This window comes from Benincasa hispida, chromosome 12, assembly GCF_009727055.1.
Source record: "Benincasa hispida cultivar B227 chromosome 12, ASM972705v1, whole genome shotgun sequence".
NCBI classification, from domain to species: Eukaryota; Viridiplantae; Streptophyta; class Magnoliopsida; order Cucurbitales; family Cucurbitaceae; genus Benincasa; species Benincasa hispida.
The window spans coordinates 80,133,110-80,160,239 of record NC_052360.1 but is presented as its reverse complement, the minus strand read 5'-3'; the positions used below and the strand labels follow the sequence as shown (position 1 = coordinate 80,160,239).

Here is a 27,130-nt window from a genome sequence, read left to right as displayed (position 1 = left end):
ATATTAAACTTAAATCAATACCTCGTTGAAATTAAATTATATTGAGAAAAAAGAAAAAAGAAAAATAATAATCCTCCACACTCCCACATTCAGTGCTCACTCAGCATAATAAAGAAACAAATCCACAAAGGAAGCAAAAAACGGCCGAATGGCAGAGCCTCAGGGACAAGCGTCCGTGGCTGCCGTAGTCAGCTTCCATACAATTTCAGTTGCTTCCATTCAAAGCTTCCGCCATGCAAGGGGAGCTTCAGTTGCGGCACTCGATGTTTCCCTTCTCTATTCTGAATCCAAAACCCCATTTCCCCTCTTTCTCCATAAACGAGCAGTGGGAGTAATTTTTTAGGGCAATGGAGTCAAAACCAGAGCTCAAAGCCAACGACGAAGAACTTCAGGTGATAATGTGCTCTCATCATGGCCTTCCTTGCTTTGGCTTTACTTCAATTCTCCTTTTCATGATTTTGCCTTCCAATGTCGCACATCGGTCAATTTGTGCTATCATTCTCCACTTGTCTTATCTATCTCTTTCTCCAAAAGTTCATTTTTATCCATAATAGCTAGGGCTTGCTTTTGACTATTAAGGCTAGTGAATTGATTAACCGTCTTTTGTTTTTTCTATTACAATGTTGGTGATAAATTGAGATCATGTTTAGCTAACATGTTTCTTTATTATTTTGTTTAAACAACGCCATTTAGTCTATAATTTCTTGTTAAGGTAATGATTTAGTTCCTATTCAGATTAAGATCCTGTTCGATGACGTATTTTGTTTTCTGTTTTTGAGAATTGTGCTTGATTCTTTATTATGATTTTCTCTGTTTTCAAAGAAACATTTGAATTATTAGCCAAATTAAGAAAAACAAGTTTTTAAAACTACTCTTCGTGGCATAACTTGACTTGGGTTTTGAAAATACATCAACAAAATAAAAAGAGATTAATGTTCAAAGAATACAAACCCTCATGAGGAGGAAATCAAAACAACAAGAGTATAATAAACTATAAAGGAAAAAAATGCATTCTTATTTTGAAAAACAAGATGACAAAGCATAGGAACTCAGGGTGAAAGTATTGTTTGTCAGCTAAATTTCCAAAAAAGAAAAGAAAAGAAAAAAGGAGTTATCAAACGGGGCTAAATGATTAGCTGCTGAAATGTGGGTGATGATTTGATCATTGTAGTTTAATATTTGTAATGATAAGGCCCTATTGTGAAAAGTTCTACTAAGGTGTAACAAAGTTTCTTACATGTGTTCCATCACTAAACCACTGAAGAACCAAATGTGTTTTCATAGACTAAACGCCTTCATAAACCCAATTGACCATAACTTTATGCAATTGTTTTTGAAAAGCTATGTTGTTATGTTAAAGTGTTTGATATAAGAATTAATTTCCTGTTTCCTATTCGCTTAGGCTTATGGGTTCAACAGTGATTTAATATGAAAGCAAGTGGTCCTATGTTTGAACCCTAGTAAAATCATTTCTCCCCATATGATATTGATTGATAACCATTTGGTTAGGTCTTGTGCTAATTTCCAAACTACAAGTGAGAAAAGTATTAGAGTATGGAGGTAAATTTAAATTTATTTTAACCCATTAGCTTAGACCTCATTTGGTAACCATTTCATTTCTTGTTTTTGTTTTTTAAAAATTAAGCCTACTTCTTTCCCATTTCTTAAAATGATTTGCATCTTTATTAAGTACAATGATTGAATTCTTAGCTAAATTCCAAAAACAAAAACAACTTTTTAAAAGCAATTTTTTTTAGTTTTTAAATTGTGGCTTGGTTTTTTAAACTATTGGTAAAAGGTAGATAATAAATGAAGAAATTTGGATGTGAAAGTAGTGTCTATAGGCTTAATTTTCAAAAAAACGAAAACAAAATAGAAAATGGTTACCAAACGGGACCTTAAATTTTTGGGTTTAGTGGAGCTCAACAACTTCTTATCTTTCATAACAATACAATACTAACAGTCATCTGTTTTCCCCTTTTTATTTTATACCAACTTGTAGGAAACGGGTAAGAAATTATACAAAACAATAGAACATCAGAAAGTGCAAATATTCTAAGGTCATGAACTGCTATCATTAATCATCGTCATGATAACTTTAGATGATACCATTTGAACTGTTATCTTCATCAAATGTCAAAGTTGCTACAGTCAATTTTATACATATAACTTTAATCTCTTATGCTACACTGATGATAGCTTTTAATATATATTTTTTATTTAGCTTTCATTTGATATTGAAATGGATTTTTATAAAAGTTTAACAGTACCTAAAATGTTGCAAAAGGTGGCAGATCTACATCTGTTGGAGAATGGCCAAGAAAGGTCTCAGAGTTCAAGCTCAGAAGATGCTGCCTTGGCTGATCAAAATGACAAAACAACAGCAAAAGGAAGAAAAGTTGGTGGGTGGAATTGTGGGATGCTCCTGCTAGGTAAACAAAACTCATTTTTGGTTGTTATATTATAAAAAATCTGAAAATCTCAAACTTCATTTTCATGTTTTTAAGGGCTCCTTTGATAGCATTCATATTCCTCAACTGCTACCATTTTCTCAAAAACATAGGTTGATCATAAATAAGCTAAGAAAATTCAGTTAGCATTTTGGTTTTGAACCTGACCACAGCTCAACTGGTTTGAGCATATGTCCTTTGACCTAGACGTCAAATATTCGAATCTCTCAATCTCCCCTTGTTGGAAGAAAAAAAAACTTTTAGCGTTTTGGTTCTACTTGGAGTTGTTTGGCAATATTCCCATCTCCTATCTCCAATTATGAGAATATATAAAATGTCAAACCCCCCCTGCAGTGAATCAAGGATTGATCACACTGGCATTTGCTGGAGTTGAAGTGAACTTGGTTCTGTTTTCAAAGTCAGTGCTGAGGCAAACCAATGCTGAAGCAGCAAATACATTCAGCAGATGGATGGGAACCACTTATTGCTTCTCTTTGTTGGGTGCATTTCTCAGTGACTCGTACTTGGGAAGATATCTCACTTGTGTAATATTTCAACTTGTCTTCATTGTTGTAAGTCGGCTTCTTCTCTTGCTCCTTGTTCTGTTGCAAGCTGATTTAATAATGACTCCATCACAAGTCTAAAAAGACAACTTAAAAGTTGTTTAGCAGAATGAGCTACCACACAATCTGTACTCCTTGATGAGTTTTTGAAACTTCTGGGACTTTTTTAAGCGGGGTGTCTAGGGCCTACTTCTGTATTATGCTCATGGCCCGCCTCCTCCTAACCCAGAGTCAAATTCGAAAGACAAAGTATTTTGTAAGTTATTTTCAACCTAAACGTTCAAACACACAAGATATCTCCAAACATCTCTACCCCTTGTCATCTTAGTACCCCAGAGACAACTTGAAAATTTTAACTATGATTTTTTCGAAATTAGGTTATGAAACAAAGAAATAGTTAATAAATTAGCTTAGAAAACTAAAATCAAGATCTTTTTTAGATGAGATTGAGGTTACAACATTCTTCATTAGATGGCAGCGATAGAGATGAACAATATTCTTGCGATGTGAATAAAATTCACGCTCTCTTTTTGCAGGGTCTGATAGCACTTTCCTTATTAACTCACATATCTCTGCTCAAACCGAATGGTTGTGGCAAAATAGGCCAATTATGCGACCCTCATGGCTTAACTGAACTCTCAATATTTTACATATCGATCTATCTAATTGCCTTGGGGAATGGAGCCCCCGAGCCTGCATTGGCTACATTTGGTGCAGAGCAGTTCGACGACAAAGATCCCAAGGAAAACCGAGCCAAGACCTCATTTTACAGCTACTTCTATGTGTCAATAAACATGGGGTGTTTGATTGCAGAGACAGTTTTGGTTTATATAGAGAATTTGGGGCACTGGATGGTGGGGTTTTGGATATGTGCTGTGTGTGGATTGCTTGCCTATCTGTTGTTATTGAGTGGAACTTCAAGATATAGACAGTCCAAACCTTGTGGGAATCCTATATCAAGATTCTCTCAAGTTGTAATGGCTTCCATGAAGAAGATGAATCTTCAAATGCCTTCAAATGGAGAAGGTCTTTATGAAGAACTTGGGAAAGAGGGTACAAGGAGAATGGTACACACTGAAGGCTTCAAGTAAGTGGGGTCCTTTTTCTCTCTCTCTTTTTTTTTTTTCTTTAATCTTTTTTCATTATTTCTTTTTTCGTGTGATATATATATATGTGTGTCTCTGTATGTGTATATATATATAGACAAGGCGGTTTTAGGAAAAATACATAAATAAATAAGGTTGGTAAGGGAATATTATGAATTTAGATTAACTTATCATTTGAAATTTGAAGAATGTTATCACTTTGAAGGATTAGTTTCTGAGGCACTGAGGTGTTTTATCATAATCTTTAATTTTTGTTAGTGTAATCCGAGTAATATCAACCTTTTATTTTTAAGGGGGTGCTTGGGCCAAGAAGTTGGTTATTATAGTCCTACGTTATTATAATTGGGTTATAATAATGTGTTTGGGCTGTAGATTATTTTAGTTTTAGTTTTAGTAGTATGTGTTTGAGATATAAACTATTTTAGTTTGAGAAGGAAATAGTAAACACTCTAGCAAAGAATAAAAAAATGATGAATGTAAAATAGTAAAAACTATAGCAAATAGTAAATACTAGTAAATATGGTTTTAAAAATAATATTGACTGTAACTAATTGAAAAATACAAAATAGTATTTACTGTAACAAGAAATACTTATTAACGTCTTAGGATCATTTTTCTAAATTATATTTCTTCCAACATGATCGTTTGGGCACATGCTCATAAAGTATTTTGAAAGGGACAAATTTTCTGCCATGATTGATGACTCATGCTCAAAACATATTTTTGTCCTAATCAATAAATACTCTGAACTATACTTTTTTTTTTTACCTAGGGATGGGTGTGATATGACCGAAGCCTTAAAAATCAAAATCCTGACAAGAAACTTTTTAGTGGATGAACTTTTTTCTTTTTTTTTTTTTTTTTGAATAATGCAGATTTTTAGACAGAGCAGCCATTCTTACAGCAGAGGAGATTAACTTGATATGCAACCAAAGCCAAACTCCAAATCCATGGCAAATTTGCCCTGTCACTCAGGTTGAGGAAGTCAAATGCATTTTGAGGCTTCTTCCAGTCTGGTTATGCACTATTTTCTCCTCTGTTGTGTTCATTCAAATGCTCTCTCTTTTTGTTGAACAAGGAGCTGCCATGGACACCATCGTCGTGTCAAACTTCCACATACCTCCAGCAAGCATGACCGCCTTCGACATTGTAAGCACAACCATGTTCATCATGCTTTATGACAGACTTATTGTTCCTCTATACATAAGAATTGCCAAACGAAAGCCAAAACCCCCAAACGAGCTACAAAGGATTGGGATCGGCCTAGCCATTGCAATAGTAGCACTTGTTATTGCAGGCTTCGTCGAGCAAAAACGGTTGAAACATGCAAGTGTTAGTGGCAAAGAAACTAGTTCTTTGAGTATTTTCTGGCAAACGCCGCAGTATGTACTTGTGGGGGTCTCTGAAGCATTCGTCTACGTAGCTCAGATGGATTTTTTCACATCACAAATACCAGAAGGATTGAAAAGCTTGGGGATGGGACTTTCCATGTCTTCATCAGCAATGGGGAGTTACCTTGCAAGCCTTATTTTAACTACTGTAATGGCTATCACAAAGACTAATGGTAAGCTAGGCTGGGTTCCCCCGAACCTGAACGACGGTCATTTGGACAGATTCTTCTTTCTATCAGCCGCACTTACTGCTCTTAACTTGGCCTTCTATGTAGTTTGTGCCAAGCGGTATAAAGGTTCGGTAATAGAGAAGCGTGACGGGGACCAAGAAGAGGAGCTTAATATAGAGTTCAAGTGAGAATCCTTTTCAGATAGGAAAATTTCAGGGAACAAATATTGTTGAGATATAGCATGTATATTACCAAAGACTTCTTTGATAATAGAGAGTGTAGGCAAACGGGTTTGACAATAAATATATTTCTTCCATTACTTTGTAGTATAATATGAAGATTTTATCTTTTGACTTCAAAAGGAGTATATGTCAATGATAGTTGAACTATGTTCAGCTTTAACTTTTCATTTATAAATATATTTCTGCTGCTCTTTTAATGTTCACCAATCAAATTAAAAGAACTGATTGGGATGAACTTAAACAATGATTTTCAATTTTATTAAATATATATTGCACAAAAGGAACAAAACTTAGAATTACCAAAATTATAATTACTACTCTCAAGTTCTTCTATGATTCCATCAACTTGTGAATGCTAAACCTTCCCTATATAAAGATGTGCTCTAAGACCTTATAATAATTCTATCACTCAGCAGTTCACTAGTTACTGAGTGAGTGCGCAAGAATCCTATATAAATAAGTTCCCTCTGCAAAAATAGGTCTTTATAGTGCGCAAGAAACAGTAGCAAGGATCCCAATGGATGGATTACACAAGGCTTTGCTTTTCACTTGGCTATCTTAGCTGTGAGTTCTCTTACCAACTTAGCAGCAACCATAGCGGTCATCCCATCGACAGTATCTCGCTGAGGGTTGAACTCGACAACATCTGCACCCACAATATCCCCTTTAAGATTGTGGATGATGTTCAGAACATCACGGAAAGACAAACCTCCCGGTTCAATATGAGACACTCCAGGAGCAAATGCTGGATCGAGAGAGTCGACGTCTATTGAAATGTAAACACCTTTTACGCCTTCCCCCAATTTCTGCATATGATATTGACGCAGTAGAGAGTTAGGAAACAGACAATGGCTAGTAAGGTACGTCACATTTCAGAGTTGATGATCGTAAAGGAAGAAATATATTGTTTTTTTCAATAAAAGTTTTACGCATGTATTGAAGAGAGGAAAAAAGAGAGACCAAATTTTCCAAATATTCGCGATCTCTTGAAAAGGTCCGCATTTCATATAGCTCCACTCCAAATCTTTTGCATTGGTCTCTTCCTTCTTGTGATATTGATCTTATACCAACCTGAAACGAAAAACCATTTCTCAAGTTCAGTAGAACTTCGGTTTATTAGTATACAAGTAACAACAAGATTTTTGATTCACTATGAGTGACAACAAGATTCTGATCCTGAAGGAATGGGAGAGAGACATTTCATTGATAAAAAAGGAGGGAATTCACTATAAGTATGCAAATCAAGGAGTGTCCCTTCACAACCAATAGGGACTTGAAATTGAAATACCCCGTATAGAAAGCAAACTTCTCCTGACACCACTGATTATCTCTAACAACTAACAATTTTTTGAAAAATAAAACTAAAAAACAAAATCATCTCTTTCTCCCTTTACTGATAAAAAACTTAATGGTGGCCGTAAGTCATAGAAAGGGGACAAAAAACCATAAACACTCAACCGAACCCCGGTTTTTGACATAAGCTCGCAGAATGAAAACTATTATCAATATAAAGTAGAGGTCAAAGGAGAAAATCACCGAATACAAATTTCATATTAAAATAACACTTCCGAGGAAATAACCTTACCTGCAAAAGTCGCCTGGCATAACCACCTTCCATAATTCGTGCAAAAGAAGAGGCATGCGAAAAGTAGTTTCCTTCATAAGCATCATAATTATCAGGATGAGCATCTAGATGAAGAATATCAACTTGACCCCCAAGCTTCTCAGAGACTGCTTTGACAACAGGATAAGATATGGAGTGGTCGCCTCCTAAAACCAATGGCCGTAGTGGATCCTGAAGCAGCAAGATTCAAAATATAATCTACTCAACCAATATACAAAAGGAGAATAACCACAGCCAAGAAACTACATATGTACTAGCACCAAAGGTTTAAGAAATAACATCACCAAAATAAGGGGAAAAAGAGGTTCTAAAATCATGGCACTTCTTTTAGGAAAGGAGAGATTTATATATCAATAACTCTGATGACAAGTTATCGAATGAACTATGAAAAGTTTAGGCCATATCTTTCTGAGGAGAAATGACATGTAAGGTTAACGATACCACATATGGACAAACTAGGAAAATAAGATCCTTCCACACCAGTTTGACAGGCTTGTTAAATTTGTCATTGCACATGTAAAGTGATTGAATCAATGACGATCCACAGTTCAACCTCAAACTATAAAGAGAAGAAAATATAAATAAATAAATAAAAGCTCCAAAGTAACTCACCTCTTCCATCACCAGCTTTACAGACTCGCTCACAACGTTCATCAATCTTTCATCATCCACACCACAGTCCCTGATCTCTTGGACAGGGACATCGCCAACATCCGTCAGCACTCTTGGGTCAGTAAGTTCTTTTCCTGCATTACAAAAGCATTGTTTTTCACTTGGCGCGTGGATTGCCAATGATTTCATAATTTCAACTAACATTAGCTATTAGGCAAGGGGGTGAAGCACAGAACTTTGTTTCTTGTCATGTAGGGTAACTTGCAGGCAAATGAATGTCCAGACAAGACAATACGAATTAAAAATCCCCTAGGTTTCACAATTAGTTTCAACTTTGCTTCTGAAATCAGAATGTTTAAATATACCTTATTTTGACGATTTCCCCACTAATTATCAGAACTTTATACATGTGACTATTTGGGGCTAATTTTAAAATCTTTTAATACAAGCCTATTGAAACAAATTATGATTTACCATATTGAAGAATAGAAAAGGTGATAAGCGTCAATTTCAAGTAACAAGTGAGGATTATGCTATCATTGCTATTCTATATTAAGAATAAACCAACTTTATTGCTATTCCATATTAAACACATACTAAGTTAATTTTATGAAACTTCCTAGAGGCAACAGAATAGAATACCTTCTTCTGTAGTTGGATTTGTGCTCCCGCACCAGATGGCCTCCCTGATCCGAGGAGGTGCAAATGCCGGACCTTGAAGAAATGATGAATTATGTCCCAAAGGAACTCCAAGAAGAGAAGCCGATGCTACAGCACCTCCTAAAGCACGCACAAGCTCACCCTAGGAAAACAAGTCCAGAAGCTTAATGTTGTAATTGACTGCTGAACAAATATCTCTCTACTTAACTTAATATATTCTAAATAAACAATCACACAATCTAATCAGTTTGATTAAGTTATCTAGAATTTATTTAGTAAGAAACAAATTACAAGGAACCAGACCAACATACCTTGAGCTTCGCTCTCTCACGAATGAGTGTTAGAGATGCTTCAATAACACGATTTTGACCCTTCTCAATCAATGCGGTGGGAATATTTGCAGAATTTAGTTTCTGAAAGTAATGAATTCCTCTCCGTCCTAACACTGACATTTCTGTGAATGAACATCGTATATGTGAATTAAAATTGGGCAAAAAACTTCTAATTCAAAAGGTCTGGGAAAAGCAACTTGATGCACCTAATGAACTGAGATCAATTATCTTGATAAGTGTACCAACCAAAATTTGGATTTCAACTTCTACTGTATGATAAATAACTCATTTGCTCTATAGAAGAATATGGCCTAAATCCAATGAAAACTGACTTTAACATATCGTGCTGAAAAATAAGAGAACACTTACTTCTACAACCTCAAATACAAAGCTAAGAAATGCCCCCTGCCATTTATGAGACAATCCAGTATCTTAGCAATTTTTAAGATTTGTCAGATTACTGCATAACCCCAATTCGTCCACTTAATAAAAAAATGTTGTCCTTCTCCACCTACTTCTTCTTGCAAGTACTACCACCCTTATTTATTATTTTTATTATCGATAAAGAACCCATGGACGAAATGAAAGAATATAAGGGCATATTAAAAAACCAAGCCCTCAAAAGAAAGCACCCAAGAAGAAAGGTCTCCAATCTAACAAAATACGATCTGATGAATAATTACAAAAAGAACTAATACCATTACTTGTTGAACACCATCGGAATCATTCTATCGAAATGAACAATTATTGTTACTTTTAATGTTCAAGTCTTTTCCTTTTTCTTAAAATCCATTCTTTTTAATAAATTAAAACTGTCCAAGTCATACTAGAGGACTGAAATACAGATTAGAAATTTGGGTGAGGGGGATATAAAAAGCCAGTAAGCCTGACTAATATATAATTATTATTTATTTTGTTTTTCCTAAAAAACATTTATATTTCGGTCTGGGTGTCAAATCAACGTGCTCCATAACCAAAACCCACAAAGTTTCCCTCCCTGCAAATCAAATATTTATTGAAAAAAAAAAAAAAAAAAAAACAGAAATCTGAGCTTGAAGAGGAAAGCGGGAAGCAGAAATGAGATGGTGACCACTAAGCAATGAGAAAGCACAACTTCAAGGGCAAAAAAGTAATTGAGATAGGCAGCTAAAAATCAGGTAAAGAACAACAATTCTCTAGAGATTTATATTATAATAATTTTCTCTTTTCTTTTTAAAAAAAAAAAAAAAAAAAAAAAAACCATTGCAAGATTCACACACTTCAGCCGAGTAATTACAAACATCCCAGTGCAAATCAAACTCAAATAACAGCAATAAACAGCGAATAGAGACTGAAGAAAGAGAAAACCCAGAGCAAAACCCAGAGGATCATTCACTGATCCAAACGCAAAAGCTCGGAAAAAAAGATAAAACAACAACCATTCCGTCTTTTATCTGTCCAATTTTGATCGAAATTGGAGCAGAAACATGCAATGGAAATGGAGAGAAAAGATATCGGAAGCTTACCGACGAAGAGCGAGAGAGTTGATGGAGGGAGCGGAGAGCTGAAAAATGTGCGAATGAATGAAAAATTTTTGGAAATGGAAGAAGAAATTGAGAGTGAGCCAATAAAATAAGCACTGTGTAAAAGGAAGAGCACGCTTTCCAATCGCTGCCCCGTGACAGTTAAGAAGCTGCAAATAAAATAATTATTAAAATACAATTTTAGTTCCCTTATACAACAAATGCCCAATTTTTATATTTCATTTTTATACATGTACAAATTTTTTAATCATTTGCTTTCTAGCGGGTTATCGATCTTCTTAGTCTTATCTAATATATTTATAGATGTTTTTTCTTTTTTAACTTTACGTTGTTCTTTGTTTTGCTGTTGTCCCTAGTTTGTGGAGGATTTTGAGTTATTTTCTCTAGCTTTCTCCCTAGTGATTTGCGGATTGCATTTATATGTTGGTTTTGTTATGGTCTTATCTGTTGCTTTATTTTGGTTTTGTTATTCTGTCATTGTGTTGTACTTTGTTGCTTTGATCCCGTGCTGTGAGTTCCCCTTGTTGTTGTATAATAATATCACCTATTCTAAATTATTAAAACTCAAGACTAAAATTATATTTTTTTTTCTTTATTTTTTATTGAAATTAGTTAAATAATAATTATAAATTTTGTATAATAAAATACAATATTGATAAATTTGTTCTTTATAATTCAAAGATACTTTACACTCAGTTCTTATTATTATTTTTTAAGTACAATCAGATTATAAGGATTTAAACCATAAATCTTATAGATTAAAGCTTGAATTTTTTGGATTGATAACCTAGTATTATTCCCTATAATTCCATTTTATTTCCTATGACTTTAAAAACTTAATGTGCTACACCACTAAAATGTAATCTTCTAAATCTAGAATCTTCCTGGAGATGATCTAATAAACGAAGAAAAATATTTTTTAAAAAAAAAATAGAACTAAATCATGATAAAGAAGAAGAGAGAACTTTATAATGGTAGGATATGAATAAGTTAAAACTTTTGAATTTAAAAAACTTTCAAATCCTATATTAATTTTAATTAAATGTAAAATCATAAATTCGTAGTATCAACTTCTAAAAAATAAATAAGTATAATTTAAGTTATTCATATTTTTAACTTTCCATATTCTTTTCGATTCAAGTTAAATAAAAGATATTTGTATGTTCTAAAAAAGACACATTTGTAAATTTGAAATAGGAAAAGTAATTATAATTTGTATTTTTTTTTTTTTTTTTTTACATTACAACTAATAGAAGTAATTGAAAATTGGAAATGTTGAACAATTTTTTTTACATGGACAAGACTTTTTTTTTTTTTTTTTAATTTCTAAAAGTTGAATTAAATAAATTTTAAGATTCATAAACATTAAAAGAATATTAATTATATAAAATAACTTGAAAACATCTCTAAAAAGAATGGATTCCTAAGTTTGAAAACATTATGTCGAAACATCTTCATCTCTTATTAGTACATAACACTACTCTACATTCATACGAACAAAGAAAATTTGAGAGAGTAATGAATTGAGAAATAAAAAATAACTAATTAAAAAAAATAACTATGTTTCTACCAAAAAAAACGAAAATAAAATAAAAAGATAAGATAATACTTTTTTTTATATATTAGTTATAGCTGGGAGTTGAAGAGATTGTAAAACTCTCGACCCTATTTGATAACTATTTTGTTCTTTGATTATGGTTTTTGAAAATGAAACATATTTCCTCTTCATTTTATACAACAGTTTGCATCTTTTTTTAAGTAGAATGATTGAATTTTTAACCAAAATTAAAAAACAACAAGCTTTTAAAAACTGTTTTTTTTTTTTTAAGTTTTCAAATTTTGGTTTGATTTTTTAAACCGAATTTACATATAGGAATGTCCATCTCTTACAAAAAAACAAGTCATATATGGATATTATTAGGAGGTTTGTGCGGATACAATGGAGTCCCTTTTTCACTCTACAAGGATCAAGATCAAATTAACATTCATTTTCTTTTTGTCGAAATAAGATATATTTCTAGCCTTTCAGTAAATAATGATAAAGTGAGACAAAAAATTTTATGGCCCTGATCTCTCTGGTAAAAACGAAAGCGAAATTCTTGATTATTCATAACTTAATCCAATCCTATGTATGAGATCAATCTAATCTCACATATCCTGCTATTTTTCACGGTAGTTTTGATTTATTGACAAAGAGGCGAAGAAATGGATTCATTATTCAATTTGAATCACTTCAATAACGAGAAAAAAGAACTACCACCCCCTTCCGGTATTTCAATTGAAATACCCATATCTTTTTCGTAGAAATAGTATTCTTGTTTATTTCGATGATCCTCAATACAGAAAAAATAGTTAAGAAATTATCAAATATGAGATTATAGGGTGCATTCAATGGTAAAAAAAAGTAGATAACAAATTAACTTGAAAATGAAAGAATAGATATCTAAGTTAAGAGGACATTTGACTGAGAATCAATTGAGAAAGAAAAATAAACTAAGTTTATGTGGAAAAAAAAAATGGGTAGATGATAACTCCTTAAGTCCTTATATAGTTATGATTATAGATAGGAGTTGAAAAGATTGCATTAACGTAACCCTTGAATTTCCACTATCGAATATAACTAAATGTAAAGGCATTAATTTTATAATTAATTTTCGGAAATTAAATTTCACAAAACTTTTTACATTATAGTCTTTCATTCTCTAACTTTTCTACTTCTTTATACCTTTTATTATTCTTTTACTAACCTCATACCTTTTGTTTTATATATTATTTTATTAAGTTAAATGTTAACCATGCATCAATTTGAAATTTTCATTATATATAGTTTACTCATTAAAAAGCTAAATAGTATCATTTAATTAAAGAAAATCAAAACCAAAATAAATTTATGAGATAAAAATGTATATTTATATTGTTTCAACATTTTTTTAAATATCATGTTTATATAAATTTTTTTAAAAAAAATGGAAAATTTTTATAAATAAAAAAATCTAAAAAATATTTAATTTTACTGCAAAAAGTTCCAAAAATGTTTTGTATTTGGAAACTTTTTACTATAACATATAAATATTTTTAAATATTTTTTTATATTTAAAAAGGTTCATAATAATAACTCCTGTTACTTAAATTTTAAATATTGGGAGAGAAATTGCACTTAGTTATAAAATTTTAATCTAAACATTTAATTAAATATTAATTATGGACGTTTTCAAGAATTATTGAATGTCGATGGTATACTATTAAAGTAAGGGGCATAGTACTCAGAAAAATGTTTATTAAACATCCCATCTTTTTAATATAATATATATTCTAAAATATTGAAATCAAATATAGTTGATAATTTTTAGGTTAAAAAACAATTCTCGCCCTAAATTTTTATAAAAGTAATAATTTAGTCCCTAAGCGTTGGTTTATAACGATTTAATCCCTTAATTTTCAACTTTATAACAATTTAATCTATAAACTTTAGTATGTAATAATTTAATTCTTGTATTTTTAAATTCATAACAATTTACTCCCTTACGTAAACAAATTTATCAAAATTAGATGTCATTTTTTATTATTTTATGATGTAGATTTTATATTTTATATAAAAAATAATAAGTCTTTAATTAGTTTATCCATCTATTTGAGCAAGAAATCTAATTAAATCTTAACATTAATTTCTACAATAGGCATTAAATTTTTACAAATCTTAGAATACATAAACTAAATTATTATATGATAAAGTTTATGGACTAAATTGTTATAAAATTGAAAGTTCAAGGACTAAATCATTACAGACTAAAATTTATGAACTAAATTATTACTTTTACGAAAGTTTAGAGACTAAAAGTGATATTAATATAATTTTTATTAATTTTGTGTTATTTTAGAAAGCCAAAGATAGAGATTAGATGGAGAGAATATATGCGCAACGCAGCGGTAGTTAAAAGATTAGAGATGGAGATCAAATCAGATTTTCCTTAAAGGGAACTTTAATGGAGAGAATTTTAGAAAGTTCGTTTTTCTTTTTTAATTTCAGTACAGCATTTAGGAGAAATACCCGTAAACAGCAAGGTCATATCAATTACTATTGAGCAACTCATTTAAGTATCAAAATAATTATTTTAAAATTTAGTGACGAAAATCGACATATTTAAAAATTGAAGACTAAAATAGTTTATTCTTTTTTTATTCAACAATACGTAAGGATGGTGCTTAGACTATCTAACTTTTTGGTCATATATGTCTTAACCAATTGGGATATATTTAAATTTACGCTGGAATAGATGTTGCCTAAATTTCTTAAGTAGGTAGACTAGGATAACTTGATTGAAAATCAAATTTATGAATAATCTGTAAAAAAAAAGTATGTGTTACCTAATAAAAATTAATATTTAATTTTGATGAGATTTTTTTTAACATTTAATTTTGATGAGTCTATGTATATAGATTTTTTTTGTTTGGATATGTAAAAATAGTTAATGTCTCAAAATTAAATATTTGTATTTAATTTATTAATCTTGTATATAGAAACCAAAATTAAATATAAGAGATCAATTATTATAATCATCAAATATATTTAACATTATTTAATCAATAGAAATAAAATAAACGAATGCCTTTGTCTCAAACCTTTATTTTATTATTATATTTTATATTTAACGGCCACACTTATTTTATTATTATATTATTTTAGTAGATCTGTTCCACCAAAAATGAGAATGGGCTATTTTTTTCTCCTTATCATTCAGGAAAGACAAAAAAATATTTTAATATTATATTTTATTGGTATCCGTATTCTTGTTGTGCTCCTCGAGTTCACAACATGTCATCAACACGAGCTCCTTTCGTTTTTCTCGCTAAAGATAGGTTCTAAAGATATGTTAGTTTTTCTCTCTTCGTTATAATTAATAAATTAAATGAGATTTTACATATTTGAAATATATTAAGTTTCTAATATAAGTATAATATTTTGTAATAGTGTTATTATGAAAATATTATAAAATTAGAATTTGTAGCATTTGATATTAGTGGTAGTCATTAGTGTTTGATGTTAAAATACACCCAAATGCTATAAAAATGTGATCATAAAAAAAAAAAGAAAAAAAAAGAAAAAAAAGAAGAAAAAAAAAAGATATTTGTGAAGAGAAAAAAAGTGTCAAATATGTGGAATACAAAGGGGTATTTGTGGAAAAAAATTGAAAATAATGTGGTCACATGATATAAAGCAAGACTAGTTGCACAAGGTTTTTCACAAATACCTGATATTGATTATGAGAAGATGTATTTTCTGGCGGTGGATGCAATTACATTAATTGGTATGACTGTGTATGAAAATCTGGACATGCATCTTATGAATGTAGTTACAGCATATTTATATGTATCTCTTGATAATGGTATTTATACGAAAAATACCTCATAAGGATTTAAGATACCTAATAAGGATTTAAGATACCTGTAACATATAAATCAAATCCACATGAATTCAATTCAATAAAGTTACAGAGATCGCTATATGGATTGAAACAATCAAGACGAAGGTGATACAATCGCCTGAGTAGATATTTTTTTGAAAGAAGTATATCAAAACAATCCAATATATCTATGAGTTTTTATAAAGAAATCACAATCAAAACTTACTATTATAACCGTATTTGTTAATGACTTAAATATAGTTGGGACTCATGAATAGCTTTCAAAGACAATAGAATATCTTATGAAATAATCTGAGATGAAAGATCTTGGAGAACAAAATTTTGCATGGGTTTGCAAATTAAACATTTAGTAGATGAGATATTTGTTCATTAGTCAACTTATACGGGAAGGGTTTTAAAAATATTTAGATAAAGCACATCCATTAAACATTCTAATGGAAGTTCGTTCACTAGATGTTAAGAAATATATATTTCGACCTCGAGATGATAATTAAGAACTTATTGGTCCTTGAGTATCATATCTTAGTGCAATTGGTGCACTTATGTATATGACTAATAATACAAGACCAGATATTGCATTTTCAATAAATTTATTAGCAAAATACAATTGTTCTCCAACAAAAAGACATTGGAACGAAATTAAGCATATACTCTGTTATTTCCAAGGAACGATTGATATGAGTTTGTTTTATTTAAATAAATCAAATTTTGATTTGGTTGGTTAGACAAATTCTTGATATTTATCTGATCCGCACAAAGTTAGATCTCAAACAGATTATCTACTTACATGTGGGGGAACTACAATATCATGACGGTTAGTGAAATAGACCATAACAACTACTTCCTCAAATCATGCTGAAATTCTAGCAATTCACGAGGCTAGTCGAGAATATGTATGGCTAAGATCAATGACTCAGCACATTCATGAAACATGTAGTTTTTCTTCTAATAAAGAACTTCCAACAATACCATATGAAGACAACACAACATACATATTCCTAACCAAAGGAGGATATATTAAAGAAGATAGATCAAAACATATTTTACCAAAGCTTTTCTACACTCATGTTGTTGAAGAAAATAGCGACATCACTGTACAACAAATTTGTTCGAAAGATAACATGACAGACTTATTTACAAATACATTACCTACCACAATCTTTAAAAAATTGGTGCACAACATTGGAATGAAGGACTTAGAGATCTCAAGTGATGTTTAAATGAGAGAGAGTAAATATACTTTTTAGGAATATAAATATTATGAAATATGTACTATTTTCCCTTTCACTAAGATTTTTTTCTAATAAGATGTTAACGAGACATATTTCATATATATAATAAGCATATAAGCAAGAGTATTATAAATATTGTGATAATAGATGTCTTTTAAATGTTCATGCTTAGTGTCCATGTGTCATACCATTTGTCTCGACATTTCATTAGTGTCTATATGTGACCTCATACTTACCAAATTTACTGTAAACTTGTCAAATTGACTATAAATAATAATATTTTGTGGGTTTTGAATGACACATATTGGGTTAAAATCCATAAAAATTGGAGAAGGTGAAGATTTTACCGAAATTTCTTATTTCATATTTTTTTATTTTATTTTATTTATATATTATGTTTAATTTATTTACTTTATTATTATTTTATATTTATTTTAATATTATATTTTATTAATATCCATGTTTCTACATTCACAATACATTTTTTTTTTTCTTTTTTTCATTTTCCTTTTTAGGGTACGATGAAGAACCCGGACGCCTGTATTAATTTTTGACAGGCAAAAATACAAAACGCAATCACGCGCCTCGAGGAGCTACTTTCTCCCTTGTGGCAAAAACAACTTTCTTTATAAAGTACGCAAAAGCCACAACTGGCGGCGCTAGGGTTTCAATCAAATGCGGAACCAGAAATTGGGCTCACCTATTGATGGGCTTCACTGCAGGTCCAGCCCATTTACACATTCAAACTTATTCTTTCCCTAGAACTACCACTTAACTCCGAATGTTTTGTTTTCGAATTAAATACTACTTTCATTCTCATACTTTCAAATAAAATTAATTTTGGTTCTTATACTTCCAAAAGGTTCATTTTAGTTCTTGTACTTTCAAACTTTAGTGCATTTTGATTTATATACTTTCAAAATGTTCATTTTAATTCTTGTACTTCTAAAATGTAATTATTTTGGTCCCTTCATTTGAAAAAAATGAACACCTCTTAGAAGTATAGGAACTTAATGAACCAATATTGGAAATACAAGAACTAAAATGAACATTTTGAAATTACAAGAACTCCAAAGTAATATTTAAACATTTTGTTTTCTACAAAAAAACAACGGCATTGTACCAAAGACCCTACAATTCATAAGATGGGAACCCAAAAGCTTTCTGAAGTTACCCACAGTTCTTAGGAAAGCCTTCGAATAGACCATCTTTGTCCAGGGCTTCAAATTCATGAACTGGATGGGCCATCCCCTGTACTTAGAGCTTGAAAAAATATAAACCAAAGTTAATGGAATTTGAAGATATACGGCCATGAATTTGAATGTGTTAATAAATTATATGAATTACATTTTCTAAGTATAAATGGAAGAGGTTATGTAACCCAAAAATATCATCCATTTCAAATTTAAAAGAATCCAAGAAAAGACCCATGGACAGTCCAGCCTTCCAATAATTGAACATGGTTATGAGGCCTTTAATCTTGTTCAAAAGAGGAAGAGAAGCCCTATACATGAGGGCCCCAATCCCCTCCACAACAACCACAGCCAATGCAGCAGATAGAACATCCCAGTCACCTGTTTGACCAATCACAGTTGCAAATGCAGTTGCACTGTAAAACCCAACCAAGAAGAACAGTATCTTCAATGGAAGATTTTTCCTTAACTCGTTGATTCTCGCATTCAACTTGGTTTGAATAGCTTGAATAATCCGTATCAATCTCGTTCTGCCATTGGAGTTATTTGAAGGAGGATCAAATGGACTCCCTTCTACACTACCCCTAATGGACAAGGCCATCTTCCTGTACCAAAAAGAATAATAGCAAATTATAAACTGATAGAACCCAAATCTATTGAAAGATAAATGATAATGAAAATACAAGATAAACCAAGTGTTCAAGGTACTTGGACCCGCCCAATCTCAAGATACTTTCAAACCCTACTCCATATTCCAAAATATTGCTTATCCTCCGCTTTCCCTACTCACTGTATTTTTAACCAAATTTCCCTAATAAACTACTAACCAATTTCTAATATACCCTTAATTTCTCTCTAATACCATTCATATCATAAACATAGATCAATTGTACAGTGATGACACTTTTCAAGTGTTGTTAAATATGGTTTAAACATTTATGCCCGCAGAGGTTTTGAGGATATTTGTTTGACATATGACATATCACTGCGTTCCCTTTGATGTGAATCCTTAAGTATACCGTCATTAATTCCCTTGAGTTACCAAGGGTCCAAGAGAAATTTTATCATACGTTTTGCAATGAACTTATGAAGTTTAAGTGTTCTACCAAGTATGGAAACTATAGACTCAAATTTGTATAGCACAACGATTGAGAGATGCAGAGAAGGCAGAGAACAAGAAGCTACTTTAACTTGACAGGCTCAATCATTTTCATTTCTTGAACAAAATTCGAAATTGAGGGGAATAATCATATCATATGCGTCGAATTCAACATTTTGATGCTCCTAACGCCATAAATGAATAGCATAACTAACATAGAACCTAGCAACTACAGCTACCTTAAGTAAACAAAAGGATGTCCAACATCATGGTAACTTACTTGAAGTTTTTTAGCACTGAAGGTTTGGTCACATAGCAGGAACAATACTGGTGGTGAAGTTGACCATGGAGCACATAAGTGTCGTAAAAGCATGCCACGAGGCCCGAAACCGAACCTCTTGTTTTCGCATAATTTGGAGATTGAAGCTTACTGGTTCTTGGATAGGTGGATAACAACCTCGTTGAAATTGCCATTACATTATCTTGAACTGCAAGCAATATTCAAGTACAGTTATTGATGAACATAACTTATCTAGACATAATCTTAAAATCAACGAAATAATCGCAAATTTAATTCTTCAGGCCTAGGGTATCTCCAAAAAAGGATAAAACGATGAAAGAAAAATTAATGAGTTTCATATGTTTCGAATTGCTGTTTGGGGCTTATAGTTCCTTCATTTCTTCACAACTTTATCAAATGAAACATGTCTTTAGAAATAACATAGAAACTTTCACTCTTTAATCTAAATCCGCTCTGCCCATTGCCTCATGGACATGAACCAAACAGCTTACAGATACTAAATAACAATAAGCAAATGGCTCAAGTTAAACGGTAAAACTTAATTCGCACAATGCAGATAGATTCTTCCTTATCGTCAAATTTTCAATCTCCGTAAATCTTTTAGCCACAATCCTTCAAGCATACTCTAAATTACACTGAAATACAACGATCAAATCGTCGAAATTAAGGGCATAGACCAATTTCCAGCAAACCTAATTAGAATTTCTATCAATTAAACAAGAGCTCGCAGAGAGGGGAAATTGAAGTTATCTGAGTGAAAAATCATGAAATAAGTCGAATAGAGTGCATACTGATCAATATCCGAGCTCAAGCAACCTCTTAGATTATCGTTGACGCTGTTCCCATGTAAGTCTAGCTGCAAGAACTGTTCGTCTCTTTCATCAATCGGCGGTCTTGGGCATGGGGGCCGTACCTTGGACATCGGATAGACAATCGTCCTTCATCTTCTTAGCCAATAAAATTTTCTGGTTTTTACTCTTTTTTTTTTTTTTTTTTTTAAATTTAAATTTTAATATTAAAAAAATTAAAAGAAAACCAAAAGAGGGGATTCAATTTCAATTTCCGTACTTTTAATAAATCTAGTCATTAAAATTAATTGTTAACAAATTTTATTAAATAATACTTAATTATTTTTTTATGCTTTGTCTAACTAACATGAGAGGTGGAGTATCGTCGAACATTTTAAAAGTAAAAAAAAAATAAAGATTAAACATTTTTTAAAATTTAGAGATCAAAAATGAGGTTGAAATAGTGATGATCATCCATTGGTCGAATTCGGTGAAGGCAACCACCAATGCATCTTTTTTTTGTCGGTCGGTTCTCATCAGTTTTGAAGATAGTGGAGCCGCTGGCGGTGGTACTTGGATTAGGGGACGGTGGGAGAAGGGAGGAGAAGCAAGAGGATAATTAATTCATTGAGAATTTGAGAACGATAATTAATTCATTTCCTTTTTTTTTCCTTTTGAAAAGTACGAACGGTTTTAAAAAACCATGGGCATTTTTCTTGAAAAGTATGAGTTGTTTTTAAAAAATCATTTCCCTAAGTAGCCGATTCTGTTTAGAGCACTGAATTGATATTGGTTGTCTGAAATTTTGATGTTTGAAAAGTTATGATGTATGTGTTTGAGATACAAAGTTGTGTTATTTGAGTTCTTATGTTTGTGTTTGAGTGTACAAAGTTGCTATGTCTGAGTTTATATGTTTGTGTTTGGTGTGCAGAGTTCATTTGTCAATGCAATCTAGTTCAGGTTTTTATACTCTAAAATAATTTGTCTGTATGAACACTATTTTTTTAATCTTATAATTCAATCATTGTATCATTCCTATTTGGAATAAGATATTGATTGTAATTTTTTATTCTTTCTAATCTCAAGATATGGTATATAGTTCAATTTTGTATTATTCATTTCAAACTTCTCGTTAAAGAAAGCCAAATGATTTTACAAAATAGTGTTAATTTAGACCAAATATAAAATTCATTAAATTCATTCCATTGATAAAAAAAATCTAGACGCGGATATGAAATTCATTAAATTTAACATAATTTGATGGCCTTATACATGGCCATTTTACAACTTGCTTAAGAAAAATTTGTATCCATATTTGAGGGCCACATGCCACGACCATTTGTACATGTCACAAAAAAAATCAACAAATATATGATACCTATGCAATAAGGGACTAGAGGAAGTTACAAAAAATAATAACAAAGAAACTTGCAAACACAGAAACGTAATTAATTAATCTTGTCCAACAAACACATGCAATACCTTCTCCTTAATGGTGGTGGAATGGCTAAAAAATCGTCTATTTGTTGAATATCATTCATCAACAGATCTATGAGTGTTAATTGATCGTCCTCCTCTAAACCCTCGACTTGGTAGATCTGTTCGATGACCTCCTGACGCCTCTTAAGCTCCAATTCATATTTCTCTTTCTGCCATTAGACAAGTTTCTCCATTTTACTTTCCTGCACGTCCATTCCCGTGCATACAGTGTCAAGCATTTCAGATTGGAAGGGAGTCTTCTTGTGTTTATTTCCTCTCGTATCGTTACTTGGTCCAGTACGCCAACTGATGGGTGTATCTGAGAAAACCTCATCCATGCCATCAACTATCGGTATGTTCATGTCAGGTATACTTTTTTTATTGCTCATTAACATATGATCCCAACCAAATATCCTCCAAATGTTCATTTGTTGCAAATGCTTTATTGTACGGGGTTTCACTACCTTCATCATCTTTCCCAAAGATGATTGAAAGCTCATTATAGTGGGAGAATGGTTTGTATCTCAAACCCTTCACGTTGGGATGGGACTGCAAACAGGAACATATATTATGTTAGAACATAGTATTATATTAGAAATAGTTCACAATTGTAAGATAATAATACTTTAATCTGTTTTCGTACTCGAACCCATACATCAAAAACTCTTTTCTCGGCTTCCACACATTTGAACTTGTCATTCCAACCAAATCTGCTACATGTGTTACTCATCATCTCAGCGATTGCACAATATTATCGCTTTACAAATCTAACCTTGCACTCTATTGTTGACAACCCCATGGAACAACTAGGAATCTTTTCGTTAAGTAGACGTTGTAACTATTGTAGATAGCCAAACTTGAAGGTTTCATTATCAACTTGCCAACCTGTTTCCACCAAGTGCAATAGTGACTCCACTAACTGTGCATCTTCAACCTTTGTCCAAATGTGTTTTGTCATTTTCTCACGTCTTGCCATTTAGCTACATACATACATACATATAACTTAATAAAATAAATTGGGCACAGTTAGATAAACAAACTTTTGAGTACAAATAGCATAAAACATGTTCCATCATTCACATGAACCAATTAATACAACATAAATTAAGATAATTCAATACAGTAGATTTGTTTGAACCGAAAGATAACATAATCTAAAAGCAGAAGGAAATCATTCACAGTAAAGCAAATTGAACAAGAAACTTTGTGCTCATGATGCTTTTTCCCATTTATCGAACATTCGTGTTGCCAACTCATCCCTGAAATTGGTCCATTCGTTGGACGTTTCGATAAATTGTATATTTTCATCGTCGAGCTCGTTAGATGCAGAATCTTCATCATCCGTTGTTTCGGATGTCGTAGTTTGGCCCATCTCCCTCGTTATTAGGTTGTGCAGCAAACAACATGCCGTTATTGTTCTATGTTAGATCTTAACTGGGTAGTAGGATTTCCCACGTAGTATCGCCCAACGACATTTGAGTATGCCAAATACTCTTTATATGCAGTTTCTAGCAGATGAATGTTTCATGTTGAAAAATTCTCGTAGATTAGTCAGTGTATTTCTAGCACCACACCATTCTAAAAAGATGGTACCGCTCTCCTCTATATGGTGCCAAGAATCCCTCGGCTTTTGGGTATCCAACATCACATAGGTAATAATAACCTAGGTATGGTATGCACAAATAATTGGCAAACTATTTGCTCTTGAATCCAGACAGTGCAATCACAAAAGTTTATACTTTTGGGAACCTTCAACCCATGTGGTCGAGAAATTCCATTCCTAAGCAATTTAGAATCGGCTGCAGACCCTTCCCACCCTGGCAGCACAAATATGAACTCATCAGTTGGAGAACAAACGACAAGTACATTCATGGCTATCTCACATTTTCGATTATGATAGCGGGGGCAATCAACTGCACTTACATTGACCTTGATGTATGTGTCATCTAATGCACCCAAACAGTTCTATATGAGATCATAAATTGACAAAAGAATAAACATTTCCTAGTTTCCTAAAAACTAGAACCTAATATTTAACTGAGAGTGGAATTAAAATTATTATAATACCTCAAACCATTTCCACGTACTGTCAATGCAGTCGCTCATGATAGGTTCCAGTTTTTTCAGCAGTAACTCATGAAGTTGTAGTACTGCAGTCAGAACAGACCTAAAATGCGAAACAGTTTCACTAGACCGTACGAACTGTCGTCCAGTTACTTGGTTCTTAACGTCGTGTGCCAAAATGTGGAGGAAAATTGCCACCATCTCTTGAACGTCAACGTATTGAGTAGGTGTCAGATGATCGGTCGTCCTAAGCATGTTATAAAGGATGGCGAAAGTCCGTCTATCCATTCGCGTGCTCTCGCGACAGCAAACATCGTTCTCATTAATAAGCCGAAATAAGTTTAAATGTCTAATCCGATGTCAATGAGAAGGGTTGGTTCTCTATTCTATGATGGTCATTTGGTAATAGAGCCAATGTTAGGAATAGTTGGGACGTGGTGATGATTGAAAGGATAGTAAAGACTTCTTCATTTTCATATTTTGGGATAGAAACCTAAAACCCTAGATTACAAAAGGTAAAATAGTTTTATCAGGAATTGGGCCTCAATTGAAATACATTACTTCTATTAGAATTATTTTGATTATTATCTCTTTTTTCCTATTTTAAATAATTCTTTATTATTGTTGTTTAAAAAAACCCAGTCAAAATTTAAGATTAATCGTAAATAGTCAACGAAATACCAACATTTAAAAATAGGAAATTTAATTCTAAGCCAGGGATGGGCATACCAACTTTTTTTCTAAAACTTTTTTCCACTTTTTAATACTAAATTGAATAAGGTGTATCATTTTTTTAGCTAAAATTTTCATTCATTAAACTGTATCTTAAATTGAATAAGGTGTATGAATTGCACTATATTAAGAAGTTTTTTAACCGTATTTTTGTTCAAAATACTCTCTATTCTTTCATAATTAGATGCTTCATTTATAACTGTTTAAATGAAAAATATGGTAACCATAATGATTAATAAAAAATTGTTATGAGATGTATCACTTGCAAATATTCAAACAACATCATAATCAAACGCACAAAAAAATATAAGCTATGAGTCAACTGCCAAATGTCCATGTTCAATTGTCAGTATATGAAAAAACCACAAATTACAGGTAAAGACCACAAAGAATAGTGTATTTCAACTACAAGTCAAACCCAAATATACAACATTTAAAATTAGGAAAGACGTACGTAACACACGAACCTCAAACTAATGACAATGTTATTAGTTTGGGCTGCAAAACAACAGACAAAGTATTTAGTTAGAAACTCACGGTATGTAAGACTAATCATTTAGGAATACATTTTGGATAAATGTATACATACCTATTTTACTCGGGGATTGTAGTTTAAGGATCAAAGAACCACCGGATCGATTCTAGCACCGAAAGGGTGTCATGATGAGCCACCCTATCACTTGTCAAACAAAATGTCGTTAGTGCCCATCAAAGAAACCATGAACAAATAGATAAGCAAAAGTAAATAGGAAGAAAATGTATATAATCCAACAACAATGACAGAAGGAATAACTCACCAGATTAACAAGGAGCGTAGTAGATTGTAGAGATTCATCAAGTATACACAATGTGGGATACAAGTGATTATAGGAGAATAGATGTGATAGACCACATTTAAACTCAAGTAGAATATGTATAAATATAGCAGACCTTAGACATCCATGACATGTAATTGATGATTAAAAAAATTGTGTTCAACAACAAATACAATACAAAATATATACGAGTTCATTAAAAACACATACAAGCAGACAAAATGATAATAAACAACAAACATACCGTGAGTATATTTCATGAAGAAATAATGGAGCAAGGAATAACTCACCAGTATCGGCAAGGAAGATAATGGGCAGTGGACACTTCTCAAGTGTATAAAACGTGAGATACAAGTGATTTATGGGAGAATGGAGGGATATATAGGAGAATGGAGGTGGTGGTTACCACCCAATGTAATTAATTGGGAGAGTGTGATCTGAAAAATGGTAAGTTAGCAATAAACACATGTATTCACCCATATAATCAATCGTAGTAAAGAACAACCGAAAATGTGTATATATATATATAAATGTAAGTAACTGGCCTCAGTTTAGACAATGAGTAAAGTGGGGAAAGAAATTATGTTGAATAGCAAATGAATATTAATGGAGAGGGCATTAAATAAAGTTGGTTGAAGTAAATAATACTATTAAAACGGAGGCGGGGGCATTAACTATAAGCAACAGAAAACTTAAGAAAAAAAACAAATTCATCAAACCAACAGAACATAGAAAGAAGCCAAAATTACAAGATCTCAAAGGACGACTGATTCATAATATGTAACGAAGAAATAAGCCTGAAAATCAATCTTCATCCAAAAATTTTATATAATACGTAAAAAAAAAAGGATGGTATGAGAGGATGCATCATCGGTCGGCGTTAGAGTTTCGAAAACATACCTCAATAACGGTTGACCTCCCCCCACTAAGCCTAGATTTGTACACCATAGACCCCTACCAAGCATTCACCTTGTTTTTACGAAGGTCAAACATGCATCGACCCCAGAAACCCAACACATAGAACGAACAAGATGTGAAATTAAATGCATGACGAGCACGAAGAAAATGGCAAGGGTCTATCGTAGGTATTCGAGAAAGAAACGATGAGGGGAGTGAGAGGCTGGGGTGGAGCTTCAGATCGCTCGGAAGAAACAAAGCTTTAGGGTTTCGAATCTGAGCACGGCGAAAGGGGAAATTTAAGGAAGAAGCGGAGAGAGTGACAATCGGATTTCGAAAGGGGAGAGAATGAAGATTGGATTTCAGAAGGGGGGAGAGTTACGATCAGATTGCAGAAGGGGAAGAGCGTGCAAGGGGGAGAAAGTAACGATCGG

The 27,130-nt window shown here is 32.2% G+C and overlaps 3 protein-coding genes across 6 annotated transcripts; 1 reads left to right on the top strand and 2 right to left on the bottom strand.

Annotated features, from left to right (window-relative positions):
* The first annotated feature begins 54 nt into the window (after positions 1–54).
* On the top strand, positions 55–6,021 carry LOC120068039 (protein NRT1/ PTR FAMILY 7.3-like). Of its 3 annotated transcripts, none has more exons than XM_039019711.1 (5): positions 55–392; positions 2,295–2,432; positions 2,805–3,022; positions 3,550–4,100; positions 4,995–6,021. In XM_039019711.1, the coding sequence occupies exons 2-5, from the start codon at positions 2,420–2,422 to the stop codon at positions 5,866–5,868; spliced, it is 1,656 nt and encodes a 551-aa protein (XP_038875639.1). In that variant the 5' UTR covers positions 55–392; positions 2,295–2,419; the 3' UTR covers positions 5,869–6,021. The 3 variants fall into 3 exon arrangements, with proteins under 3 accessions (XP_038875639.1, XP_038875638.1, XP_038875640.1); XM_039019710.1 differs by having other exon boundaries at positions 2,288–2,432; XM_039019712.1 differs by lacking the exons at positions 55–392; positions 2,295–2,432; positions 2,805–3,022 and adding an exon at positions 3,035–3,269.
* A 137-nt stretch (positions 6,022–6,158) lies between these two features.
* LOC120068041 (arginase 1, mitochondrial) lies at positions 6,159–10,813 on the bottom strand. The gene is made up of 7 exons (XM_039019713.1): positions 10,656–10,813; positions 9,130–9,272; positions 8,801–8,960; positions 8,159–8,292; positions 7,508–7,717; positions 6,883–6,993; positions 6,159–6,728 (listed from the first exon to the last, which is right to left on the bottom strand). Exons 2-7 carry the CDS (start codon positions 9,268–9,270, stop codon positions 6,468–6,470), a joined length of 1,017 nt encoding a protein of 338 aa, XP_038875641.1. The 5' UTR covers positions 9,271–9,272; positions 10,656–10,813; the 3' UTR covers positions 6,159–6,467.
* A 7,804-nt stretch (positions 10,814–18,617) lies between these two features.
* Positions 18,618–20,916, bottom strand: LOC120067784 (ycf20-like protein). Of its 2 annotated transcripts, none has more exons than XM_039019367.1 (3): positions 20,738–20,916; positions 19,901–20,108; positions 18,618–19,126 (listed from the first exon to the last, which is right to left on the bottom strand). In XM_039019367.1, the coding sequence occupies exons 1-3, from the start codon at positions 20,841–20,843 to the stop codon at positions 18,655–18,657; spliced, it is 786 nt and encodes a 261-aa protein (XP_038875295.1). In that variant the 5' UTR covers positions 20,844–20,916; the 3' UTR covers positions 18,618–18,654. The 2 variants fall into 2 exon arrangements, with proteins under 2 accessions (XP_038875295.1, XP_038875296.1); XM_039019368.1 differs by having other exon boundaries at positions 20,713–20,884.
* Between the last annotated feature and the right edge of the window lie 6,214 nt (positions 20,917–27,130).

Excerpts from the sequence above, each read along its gene's own strand:
- LOC120068039 (XM_039019710.1), top strand. The coding sequence starts at position 348 with ATGGAGTCAAAACCAGAGCTCAAAGCCAACGACGAAGAACTTCAG. Across the intron at positions 2,433-2,804 it reads TTGTGGGATGCTCCTGCTAG|TGAATCAAGGATTGATCACA; the intron begins GTAAACAAAACT and ends CCCCCCCTGCAG. Across the intron at positions 4,101-4,994 it reads GTACACACTGAAGGCTTCAA|ATTTTTAGACAGAGCAGCCA; the intron begins GTAAGTGGGGTC and ends TGAATAATGCAG.
- LOC120068041 (XM_039019713.1), bottom strand. The coding sequence starts at position 9,270 with ATGTCAGTGTTAGGACGGAGAGGAATTCATTACTTTCAGAAACTAAAT. Across the intron at positions 8,293-8,800 it reads AAATCCAACTACAGAAGAAG|GAAAAGAACTTACTGACCCA; the intron begins GTATTCTATTCT and ends TTTGTAATGCAG. Across the intron at positions 6,729-6,882 it reads GCGAATATTTGGAAAATTTG|AAATTGGGGGAAGGCGTAAA; the intron begins GTCTCTCTTTTT and ends TATCATATGCAG.
- LOC120067784 (XM_039019367.1), bottom strand. The coding sequence starts at position 20,843 with ATGTCCAAGGTACGGCCCCCATGCCCAAGACCGCCGATTGATGAAAGA. Across the intron at positions 20,109-20,737 it reads CGTCAACGATAATCTAAGAG|TTCAAGATAATGTAATGGCA; the intron begins GTTGCTTGAGCT and ends TATTGCTTGCAG. Across the intron at positions 19,127-19,900 it reads TCAGTGCTAAAAAACTTCAA|GAAGATGGCCTTGTCCATTA; the intron begins GTAAGTTACCAT and ends TTTTTGGTACAG.